This window comes from Frankliniella occidentalis, unplaced genomic scaffold (assembly GCF_000697945.3).
Source record: "Frankliniella occidentalis isolate FOCC.00 unplaced genomic scaffold, Focc_3.1 Scaffold176, whole genome shotgun sequence".
Classification (NCBI taxonomy): Eukaryota; Metazoa; Arthropoda; class Insecta; order Thysanoptera; family Thripidae; genus Frankliniella; species Frankliniella occidentalis.
In genome coordinates, this window is record NW_026267302.1 from 200,370 (window position 1) to 211,893 (window position 11,524).

Here is an 11,524-nt window from a genome sequence, read left to right on the forward strand (position 1 = left end):
CTACGTTACGAGGTTTGTGACAAAACCTTTTAAGCGGCGGAAAAGCCTTCCTTATCGGACACAAAAGCAAAAGCCGCAACGGAATAATGCATTCAACGCCCACGCGGTGGAGTTCAAGAGGATTTTTGAGCAGCTGGTACGATTGGACTGAGAAGAGGAGACAAGGAGAAGTAGAGGGACGGGAGTTGCGGTGGCGGGGGGAGGGGGCGACGTGGGGAATCTGTGTCTTATTTTCGTCTCAGACGAGCATGTTTTGAAGCAAACGGGAGTGAAACTGAATAAAACGGCTGTAAATTTGAGGGCGCGGCGGCGTCTTGTGACAGCAAGGGACTGGGGGAGGGGGCGTCAACAATGTATGAGAGACGGGAAAAGGAGAGAGAGACGGAGAGAGAGATAGAGAGAGGGGGGGGGGAGAGATGAGTTTTCTTTTGTGGGAGGAGTGTGGACCTGGAGGGTGTTCTTGACGTTCGTTGTTTGATCTACTTTGCGGTGCAGTGGTGCTGGACGTGACAGTGGACGGCCTCCTGAAGTCCGACCACTGGGCCGTGGACCCGCTGTCGCCCGACGAGACCATCAAGAGCCTGGTCCTGTACTTCGACCAGCGGCAGCCGGGCGCTCGCGCCCGCCTCTACGTGGACTGTGAGACCCAGGGCTCGCTCAACCTGCACACCACGCCCCGCGACCTGTTCAACGCCGTGGACTCGGACACCAAGTCGGTGCAGGCAGTGAGTGTGCACGAGGGATGACCCTCTTAGGGATGGTATATAGGGCGAGGTATAGGGTAATTTTTTCATCGTGGGGTAACTTTATCATAGTGTCTACCTGACGTGGTTTTTGGAATGCACTTCTCTGTCCTCCGTAGAGACGCGAGCGTAAGCACGCGGTGGAGGTGCTGGGCGACGTGCGCGCCGGCCTGGTGCTGGACAAGCTGGGCTGCCCCAAGCAGGAGGACCAGATGGTGGCCATCGAGCCGGACGGCTCCGGCCGCCCCGGCGAGCGCGGCCCTCAGGGCAACGAGCTGTACCCCAACAGAGGTGAGCATGCCTGTCTTCAATGCTATGTGCTAAAACAGTTTGACTTATCCCCTGTTCGTGTCCTAACGTACAATTTTCTGTTTCTAGGTGACATTCCTATTCTGCACGGCTGCGACGAGTGCGACAAGGGTGAGTGACTAGCCCCTCACGCGGGTGCGCATTTGCATGCGACGGTCGACGGTGTCCATTAAAGGGGCGAGTGAGTGTGCGGCCGTGTGGCACTTTACGTGGTTTGACTCACGTCGCCCACGCCGCCTCGCCCGCCGGCGGACTCTGGAGAAGGCGGCGGCCGGCAGCCGGAGGCTGCACCTCAGAAAGTGTGACTCAGGCGCGAACAGGTGCAGATTACCGTCAGCTGCAGCTGGTCTCATATACGTTCCGCCAACGATTTTTTTTTATTTTTTTTATTTTTATTTTTTTTTTGCGATGCCTTTTTGCCTTGCGGGATAATTTTCTGATGCCTCCTTATCGGCAGAGGAAGATGTTTGCATCGTTCCTCTTGAGAGGGGAAAAGGCGGGGAAAAAGGAAGGGGGGTGGGGTACATTTTCTTGGGGTAGTAAAAAAACCCGAAGAAACGCACTTCTTTAATCGTGAAAAAGTTTTCTGATTGCCGTCGCTCTCTGTCTGTCAGATCTGCTGGTGAAGACGCTTAACGACCTGATCAACGCCATGAAGAGGTTGCACGACGAGGTGGAGCATCAGGTTGGTGGTTGTGCGGATGCTCACGCACAGTTGAGGGCGCAGTACGCGTGCGACTTGATGCAAGTAAGGAAGGAATCGGCTCTGAGTCACTGCAGCAGCAGCATCGCTTGAGACATTAACTCGCTCAAAGCACTGCCAGCACTCCTTCACACTTCCGTTGTTTGCCTTTGTGTGATTTCAACCTTTTTGAATGATTGTAATGGTTGTGCTACCAAACGCGGCAAGGACCCGCTAGCCGAGCGCCATCGAAACCTTCAAGGAAGGCTCCTGAACTTGTGTGCTGCATGGCCAGTTCCTCTTGCATGTCGTTTCTTCCGTGACAAATAAAATGCCTCGCACAATTTTATGCGACAAAGAGGCATTGAGTTTGTTAGAATGTGCGTGCGTGTGTGCTCTATACTGATGAGATTATATCAGGTTTTCTCCACGTTCTTTAACTGTGTACTTACCCATTACAGTTTCTTCAATTTTTATGTAGACTAGTCAAATTTTACTCTGACCTCTGAGTTTAACACGAACTGATTCTTGTGCCCCCGCCCCTCTCCCAATAACGCTCGGTTAATAATGCACCACCATTTTCCAAATGTTTTACCTATTGTAATTCTATGCTCATGTTTTAATACTAAAAATCAAATTAGTTTCGGACGCGACTAGACACCCGCCTAAGGGGAGGGGTATAGGAGGGGATTGACAAGATCGGCTGTCCTTGGTTTCACGTGCGTGCATCGTTCAGATGCGTGCGGCTAATTGCCACCGTTCTTTTAACATCCGTGATGTTTCAAGCCTTTAGAAAACTGCCATGGAAGGGCCTTGGAAGCCCGCTAAATCATAACATGCTATTTTGTTTCCTTCAGAAAGTAGCCGAAACATTGGGTGGGCGTCCTTAGGAGGCAAGTACTAATTTTTGGCGATTATTTTTCTAACGCACTCGTGTGTGTGTGTGTCCGTTTACAGCGCACCGAGACCCGGCAGCTTCGCGAGATGCTGGAGCAGTGCGAGCTCTGCAAAGGTAACCGCAGGCGCCTGGAGTGGCGGCCGGACTTCCCCGCCGTGGTGGGGGCGGGCGGCAGCGGCGGCAGGAGGGCCCGCCTGAGGTGGGGGCGCCGGCGCGGCGCCGAGGAGTAACGCTTCCAATTGTCGTTGAATCGACTCCGATCCGTCATCGAAACGATGGAATCGACGTTGGAACGATATCGTTTCGTCATTAATTTCTCACTCTAACATCAGTGGCAAACATTCCCATCCCCATCTTTACTTTAAGTGGGTTATTTTAATTCTGACCGTTTTCATCATTTTGCATTACTACTTCTATTACCGTTCGATTCGCGAAAAGAAGTTACAAATGTGCTGTACTCTAATTAATCATTCCTAAGTATCCATTCCAATATGTGTGAGGAATCAGTTAATTCGTTTTTAATGCATTTGAGCTGTAATGACCATGTATATGCTCAATTTCTGAGAATAAAGTTTAATTTTCTTTCTCTTAAACACGCAGTAATTATTTTTCTCATTTCTTTAATATTACCTATTCTCCTCACACGTACGTCAACAGAGCACAGAGTTACCCTTCTTTTCGTGAATCCTTCGGATAGTTACGTACCCTCATAAAAGGGAAAAAAAACTCCGACATAATGGCTTGGATCAAATTATACTCCCGTGAAAACATGATACTAATAATAATCATATTCTTGCTAATCGACATAGGCGGATCACTTTTGAACTCGTGCAAAATACAGCTGCAGCCCTTCCACCCTGCACTGATCCAATATCCTTGAACATGTCGCTGTCGGCATATCCGAGCGTTAAGTATTTTTCAGAAAGTACGCCCGTCATTCACCGTTATGAACCTGCCAAGCCGAGCCAGCCACTGCAAGCTGTCGTAACGCCTTGTAGGTAGGCAATATCTTGCCTGCGGTGCATGCGTGTATTGCGGGGTGGCCTACCCCGAATCTCGCAGGCGCTGAGCTCTTCCATAAGTTGCCCGAATGGATCTGAGAAAAAAGGACGTGATTTCTGGACGATCCCCCTTAGGGTCCCTCTAGCGCTGAGGCACCCAACGTGGAGCCAGTGAGTCTCCAGCGGGTTTCCCGGAGTCTAGCGCGACAAGGCAACTGGAGGCGGGCCGCATTGATCCTTGCGCCTTCCCGTGCGCTCCCCATGCGGTGCCCGTGCCGTGCCTGTGCGGTGCCTGCTGTGCCCGTGCTGTGCCCGTGCCGCCCGTAGTCCTGTTTCTCGACCCCTCCGCCTCTCTACCACCCGCAGGAGGCGAGCCCGCCGCCATCAGGATCACGTGCGAGAGCTATCCGCCGCCCTGCTTCCCCGGGGCCGAGTGCCGCGACACCGCCGAGGGCCCCCGCTGCGGTCGCTGCCCCCAGGGCTACGTCGGCGACGGCCGGAGCTGCAAGCCGGGACGCACCTGCGCGGATCGGCCGTGCTTCCAAGGTAGGCTAACCTTTGAACACCTTGTAACTTTAGGGGGGTGGGGGTGGGTATAAATATCATGGGGTCTCCAAAGGATTAGGACAGGGCGGTCGTTGGAGACCATAGGTATCATCATAAATACCATAGGGCACCTACCGACTCCAATGGCGGCCCTAATCCTGTCCCCGATATTTGTATCACCCCCCCAAAGTCTCGTGGTTTGGGCACAGGCCCCTGCAAACACGATGATGATGATACACCCTGTTTTGCGTGGCGTGCCCGCAGGCGTGCGCTGCTACGACACGGTGGAGGGTGCCCAGTGCGACCCCTGCCCCGCGGGCTACGTCGGCGACGGCCAGCGCTGCAAGGCGCGCAACGGCTGCGAGAACAACCCCTGCTGGCCGGGCGTGCAGTGCCACCCGCTGCAGGACCACCCCTTCTACCGCTGCGGCAGCTGCGAGGCCGGCTTCACGGGCAACGGGACCACCTGCCACGACCTGGACGAGGTGAGCGTGCGGTGGGGTGTCATAAAAGGAGATCTGCTAAACAGACGGGTTGGACCCCGCTAACGCTCTGGACACCCGCAGTGTGACCTGGCCGAGCCGTGCGACCCCCGGGTGCGGTGCGTCAACATGCAGCCGGGCTACCGCTGCGACCCCTGCCCGCCAGGCTTCACCGGCTCCCCCGGCATCGAGGGCGTCGGGCTGGAGTTCGCGCAGCAGTACCGCCAGCGCTGCGTGGACATCGACGAGTGCGCGGACGGTCGCAACGGCGGCTGCGCGCCGCACAGCGTCTGCGTCAACACGGAGGTGAGTGCCGCCGGGTGCCGGGGCTGCGAGCGGCGCAGTGCATCGCGCGTTTATTGCAGATATCGTTGATCCGGCCTCACCCCCTGTGCCTTGTCCGCTAGGGCTCCTTCCACTGCGGTGGCTGCGCCAAGGGCTACGTCGGCAACCAGACGATCGGCTGCCACAACAAGCCCGGCCTCTGCCCCGACGGCACAGACTGCGACCAGAACGCCGACTGCGTCCGCCACACCGCCAACTCGTACCGCTGCAGGGTGAGTAATAATGGTGGCCTGGTGCCCTCTTTTAAAAGGGCTGCTGAATGACGTTTAACTTGGTGTCGGGCGCCTGTTGCAGTGCCGCGTTGGCTTTGCTGGCGACGGCCACATATGTGGACCGGACAGGGATCTGGACGGCTGGCCCGACTACGACCTCGGCTGCAGCTTCAGCCGCTGCAGAAAGGTAGGTAGGCGACGACGATGTGCTTTGACCCCCTGCTTGAGAGGGTCCCGCCTAAACGCCACGTTCCCCGCCCACCCCAGGACAACTGCGTGCTGGTGCCCAACTCCGGTCAGGAGGACGCCGACAAGGACGGCCTTGGTGATGTCTGCGACCCGGACGCCGACGACGATCTCGTTCCCAACGGCGGCGTGAGTACTCGCCGTCCAGGATGCTGGTGACTTTTTGGGGGTGTGGGGCGACGCTTTCAGCATGACCCGTGTGTGCGCGCAGGACAACTGCCCCCTGGTGTACAACCCGGACCAGGCGGACACGGACCAGGAGGGCCCCGACAAGCAGGGTGACGCCTGCGACAACTGCCCTACCGTGCCCAATGTGGACCAGGAGGACACGGACGGCGACGGCATCGGGGACGCCTGCGACGACGACATAGACAACGATGGTAAGAAATATTTGCTTTATGCGTAGTGCAGTTTTATGCGGTCGTCTTTTTCTGTGGGTCATCTTGTGATGAACCCAGGCCAATTACGTGACCAAGAAAAGTATACACCTAACCAGTCGTTAATGATTTCTTCCAGGTATTCTCAACCACCAGGACAACTGCCCGAAGAAGGCCAACTCCAACCAGATGGACACGGACGGAGACGGCCTCGGTGACGTGTGCGACAACTGCCCCAAGACCCCCAACTCCAACCAGATTGACAGCGACAACGACAACGTGGGCGACGCCTGTGACACGAACCACGACACGGACAAGGACGGCCACCAGGACAACGTCGACAACTGCCCCAGGATCCCGAACAGCGACCAGCTGGACACGGACCGGGACGGGCGGGGAGACGCCTGCGACAACGACAAGGACAACGACGGCATCCCGAACTTGCAGGACAACTGTCCACTCGTCTACAACCCGGATCAGGAGGATGTAGACCGTAAGTGCGGGTTGGGTGGAGTTGGAAGGGTGGGGTGGGGGAGATCCCACCAGCCACCGTGGCACAGTGGGTGAGTCCACCTCGAGATCAGTCGCTGACCAAGGTCTCATGTTCTACGCAGAGAATGGCGTGGGTGACGCCTGCCAGGGCGACTACGACAAGGACAACGTGGCCGATCACCTGGACAACTGCCCCAACAACTCCATGATCTTCTCCACTGACTTCAGGTGCGGAAACCCCCTGTTCACTTTGTGACTAGTGGCTACTGTGCCCTCAACCCGCCCCGTTACCGGTTCAATTAAACACTCTCTTAAACTTCTCTTTGTTTATGGTCTGTTGCCAGAACGTACCAAACCGTTGTTTTGGACCCCGAGGGTGACTCCCAGATCGACCCGAACTGGGTTATTTACAACAAAGGTGCTGAGATCGTTCAAACTATGAACTCGGATCCGGGTCTCGCAGTCGGTAAGTTAGTCGTTATTACAGCAGCCCGAGTCACCTATTTTAAGCGTAAAAATTCCTCTCTGAATATAATACGAACTGCAGGTTTCGACTCATTCGGTGGCGTCGACTTTGAGGGTACGTTCTTCGTGGACACGGAGATCGACGATGACTACGTGGGCTTCATCTTCAGGTGCGTTAGTGGAAACCATCAGTATGATTCGTGGATGGTGAGAGGGAAGTCCCATTGAGGGTCGCTGCTGTGCCGAGATGTTCTCTAACGCCCACTCCATGCGCAGCTACCAGGACAACCACAAGTTCTACACCGTCATGTGGAAGAAGCACACGCAGACCTACTGGCAGTCCACTCCGTTCCGCGCCGTAGCCGAGCCGGGCATCCAGATCAAGCTGGTCAACAGCCGCACCGGCCCGGGACAGATGCTGCGGAACTCGCTCTGGCACACCGGGGACACCACTGACCAGGTAAGGCCAGCCAGTCCACCGAACACTGGTCGGCAGTGTCTCGTGCATTTAACGACCACAATATGGTCATGGTTGACAATCATGTAACTTGCTTTCATCTCGGTTGCAGGTCCGCCTGCTGTGGAAGGACCCGCGCAACGTGGGCTGGAAGGAGAAGACGGCCTACAGGTGGCTGTTGCTCCACCGGCCCACCATCGGGCTCATTCGGCTGCGTATCTTTGAGGGCGAGAGCATGGTCGCCGACTCGGGCAACATCTTCGACAACACCCTGAAGGGCGGCAGGCTGGGCGTGTTCTGCTTCTCGCAGGAGATGATCATCTGGTCCGATCTCGTCTACAGATGTAACGGTGAGTTGGTCATTCCCCCCTCGGGTAGGCAAAACGCATGGCACGCTACTGTCCGTAAATCTCTATGTAACGTCGAATTACTTATTTTTCTAGATCACGTTCCTGAAACCATCTACCGCGAGCTTCCCCCAAGACTTATGAAGGACGTTCACATCGACTATTCCAAGACACCCATGCCGAACTTCTACAATAACAGCAAGAAGTAGTGCGGATGCAAGAGATTACTTTTTGTGAACATTCTGTGAGCAGAGTAGAAATGTTAGATTATATTTTATTTTGACAACTAAACAGTTTGCTTCTAGACGCATCAGGTTTGACACCTGATGCACCAAATATGTTTGCAGAGGCAGTTTAGACGCAATTTTAGAGTTTACCAACTTACATATTTCCTACCACACTACTCTGTTTCACGCCAGTTTTCAAGGCGATGGGCTTCAAACTGTGAGAAGATGTTCTAAGCATGTTGAATCGTTAGCTAGATTTTCCCCTCAAATGTTACCTTTGGTACCATATGTGCCAGCCATGTACATGTATAAGTACTCTAATTCTTTATTCATTTTAAATCATTTAGAAGATTTTTTCATCCTATGGGCTACTGCACGATATACTTGAATTGAGTTCCAGAACTATCATCCCTCAAGGCTTCCTTGTGTGACATTAGACATCACATTCCTTCCCTCCACTCAGTGTCATGAATCAAAATCAAATTTCCACCATACCCAAGACTCTGCAGTTTTATGGCTGAAAATGAGTTGGATCTCTTCCAACATTGTAACATGTCTGTAATAATTCATATATTTGTAATAAATTTACCATTAACAGAGTCATAAATGTTAAAGGTCATTTTGCGGTGCTCACGTCCCCTCACCTCCCACTCTGCCAAGGAATCTCAATCTGAGCAGACTATAGATGGCATGTGTTCGACCAAAATTAAGCCTGTGGCTCCCACACAGTAAAAAGATGCTTAGAATATGCTCATGTCGACCCCAGACACACGCAAGGGGCCGCGGGGGCCCACACGAGCCAAATAGAGTACTCACGTACTGATTGCCTACCCTACAGGCGCTTTCCGCCTCAACACTTCTCTGGCGTCCTCTCCTGCAGCCGCCCGATGCACGGGTCGCCTCCGCTCCTCCGCTACGTCCCCATCCCTCTAGGATACATCCCCATTTGAAGCTACATAGTGGTAGCAACAACAATCAACACGCCCGCAGGCAGCTTAATCTGAATGGCATTTATTTACGATTATCAGACAGTCGGGGTGTCCCCGTAAAAATGAGTTAAAATTTAAAATAAAACAAAAGTAGCAGAGCTCTTTACCTCGACCCATACTGTGGGGTCAAAGGTACGGCTTAAGCTTAGTACCATCCAGATTTTCAACTATGGATACACAGAAGAAGCTTCACACAGGCCAAGGTGCTCTATTACCATAGCGGCAGTCGAAAGGTTTGCCTACCATGTCCTCTGCAGGTACTGAGGAAACTAATGGAAAACAAACTTAAGATAATGATGTATCTTTTTCACAAGCACAAGTCACAGCACAATTATCACACTCAAAATAAGAATTACATACAGTAAAAAAATAAAAAGGAATAAAACCCATGGACAGCAAAAAAATTAATGTCGTCTAGTATACTAAAGTAACACAAGTAAAATGTCTGATCCGTCCTCTAAGAAAGATTAGTCGAAAGTATAAAGCCGGAAAGTACGCCAGCGCTGTGCGCCTATCTCTTAAAGATACAAAATCAACGACGGATTTTTCTCTTTTTCGCCCGTCCGCCATCCTGTTGCGCAGTTTCTTCGTCCCGTTGAGCTGCTTGGATTTTCAGGAGGTCCCGTGCGTCCTGGTCCCGGAAGCGCTTTGCGCGCTCAATCATGTCCTTAACGGCGTCCTCGGAGAGCGCACCCTCCTCCTGGGTGACCGTCACCTTCCCGCTCGCGCCGGTGACCTTGTCCGTGGCCGTCACCGTGAGCAGACCGTCAGCGTCAATCGTGAAACAGCAGTCGATCTTCACATCCTTCTGGGGCAACGGCGTCGGTATGGTGAACTTCTTGTTAAGGTTGTGATTATCCTTTGCCAGGGACCGCTCGCCCTGGAACACCTCAAACAAGACTTCGCACGCATCCTTGCATTTGGTGTACTCCTTCACCATCTTGCAGGGAATGGGGGTGTTGCGAGGGATGACGCGAGAAAATCCACCGCCTTCGGTCTCGATGCCGAGGGACAGCGCCGTGACGTCCTTGAGCTTCACCATGTTGCAAAAGAGGTGATCGTCGCCGGCGGCCAGCGCGGCGGCGTGCACCGCCGCGCCGTACGCCACCGCCTCGTCCGGGTTGATGGACCTGCGGGGCTCCTTGCCGTCGAAGAAGTCGCGGAGCATGGTGCGCACCTTGGGGATGCGGGTCGACCCGCCCACCAGCACCACCTCGTCGACGGCGTCCTTGGTCACCTGCGGGCGAGGAGTGGCATAAAATCTAACCGAAACAGGGACACCACAGGCTAGGGTTGTCCTCCTTCCCTCACCTTGGCGTCGGCCAGCACATCCGTCGCGATGGTCAAGGTCTTGTTGAAAAGGTCGGAGCACAGGTTCTCGCACCGAGCTCGGGTCACCGACGTCTTGTAGTTCAGGTTGTGGCGGGGAAAATAGACGCTGACGGGAACCTCCGACAGTGATGAAAGCTTGCGCTTTGCCAGCTCGCACGCCCTCCGCAGCTCATGCACGGACACGCTGTCCAGGCAAACGCCGTGCTGGGTGCGGACGTCCTGAGGAGAGGTCATATTTGTCATGCCAGGCAGTCTTTAAGCATAATTCTCCGAGATTCGAAACATTATCAGTGCCCCCACTAAAAAAAAAATCCTTTTACTTGAGGGGGAAAAGCACCCAATAGTACCCAAAATGCAACAAGAGTCAGCACATATGCACAAGCAAGCAGTTGTTCTCACCTCAATCAATGCATGCAACAGACGATTATCAAAGTCTTCTCCTCCAAGGTGAGTGTCCCCCCCTGAGGCCAACACAGTGAAATCGCTACCAGACACAGTCATTACTGACACGTCAAAAGTTCCACCACCCAGATCGTAAATAAATATTGTTTTCTTTGCACCGTCACTACCCTTTGATTTGTCTAGTCCATATGCGATTGCTGCAGCTGTAGGCTCGTTGATCATGCCAATCACATCAAGCCCAGCTATTTTGCCTGTCAAAATTAAAAAATTATAAATCAGAAATAATTCACCTTTTTTAAACAATGGTTAAAAAAATTAACAGCTAACATTAATGAAAATATTATTGGATGTACCTGCTAACTTAGTCATCTGTCTCTGACGCTCATTGAAAAACGCAGGAACTGTAATAACAGCTTGAGACACTGTTTGTTGGAGCGAGGCCTCTGCCGTCTCCTTTAAATTCCGCAACACCATGGCACTAATCTCTTCAGGGAAGAAATCTTCCTTCTTGCTTTCATTTACAGTGACCCTTAAAACAGGAACTCCTCTCTTTTCAATCACCATGAAGGGCCAATGTGAAATCTCCGATGTAAGGATGGCATTATAAGGTCGACCAATCAGGCGTTTTGAATCTGAGAGAGAAGTTATGTGTTGAAACAGAGGGAAGTGCCACCAGATGCATGAACTCATGCATAGAGAAAAATGGAGGGGAAAATGACATCATTTAGCCTACTCACCAAAAACCTGACAGCTTGCTGGCAAGTCCTGCGCCGCCTCCCCGACAAAACTCTCGCCACCGAGAAATCCAACCACGCTGGGAGTCGTCCTGCTGCCGCTCTCGTTGGAGAAGATCTCCACCTTGCCCCTCTGGTACACGGCGACGGCGGAGTAGGTCGTCCCCAGGTCGATGCCAACCACCGGGCCGGAGGGGGGCGAGGAGGGCGTGCTCGAGCAGCCGGCTGAGCGAGAGGC

At 53.3% G+C, this 11,524-nt stretch overlaps 2 protein-coding genes across 3 annotated transcripts in view; one reads left to right on the forward strand and one right to left on the reverse strand.

Annotated features, from left to right (window-relative positions):
* LOC113209992 (cartilage oligomeric matrix protein) overlaps positions 1–8,436 on the forward strand; it is a 14,542-nt gene extending 6,106 nt beyond the window's left edge. Inside the window, exons 3-21 of one of the 2 annotated variants that reach the window (XM_026427779.2) lie at positions 496–725; positions 863–1,034; positions 1,122–1,163; positions 1,667–1,800; positions 2,692–2,746; positions 4,000–4,179; positions 4,444–4,664; positions 4,746–4,967; positions 5,069–5,218; positions 5,301–5,405; positions 5,486–5,593; positions 5,676–5,844; positions 5,981–6,334; positions 6,456–6,561; positions 6,678–6,799; positions 6,881–6,968; positions 7,075–7,258; positions 7,368–7,605; positions 7,699–8,436. In XM_026427779.2, the coding sequence (XP_026283564.2) occupies positions 496–725; positions 863–1,034; positions 1,122–1,163; positions 1,667–1,800; positions 2,692–2,746; positions 4,000–4,179; positions 4,444–4,664; positions 4,746–4,967; positions 5,069–5,218; positions 5,301–5,405; positions 5,486–5,593; positions 5,676–5,844; positions 5,981–6,334; positions 6,456–6,561; positions 6,678–6,799; positions 6,881–6,968; positions 7,075–7,258; positions 7,368–7,605; positions 7,699–7,811 (2,993 nt within the window). In that variant the 3' untranslated portion in view covers positions 7,812–8,436. The remainder of the gene's footprint in view (positions 1–495; positions 726–862; positions 1,035–1,121; positions 1,164–1,666; positions 1,801–2,691; positions 2,747–3,999; positions 4,180–4,443; positions 4,665–4,745; positions 4,968–5,068; positions 5,219–5,300; positions 5,406–5,485; positions 5,594–5,675; positions 5,845–5,980; positions 6,335–6,455; positions 6,562–6,677; positions 6,800–6,880; positions 6,969–7,074; positions 7,259–7,367; positions 7,606–7,698) is intronic. The other variant, XM_052271834.1, reaches the window with a different exon arrangement.
* Positions 8,437–8,824: 388 nt separating this feature from the next.
* Positions 8,825–11,511, reverse strand: LOC113209969 (heat shock 70 kDa protein II-like; the record flags this gene model as incomplete). Its single annotated transcript, XM_052271835.1, is given in 5 exon segments — positions 8,825–10,055; positions 10,130–10,369; positions 10,550–10,803; positions 10,906–11,184; positions 11,290–11,511. Coding segments are annotated over 5 exon segments (1,700 nt in total), but the record flags the coding sequence as incomplete, so codon positions are not given.
* Positions 11,512–11,524: the final 13 nt, after the last annotated feature.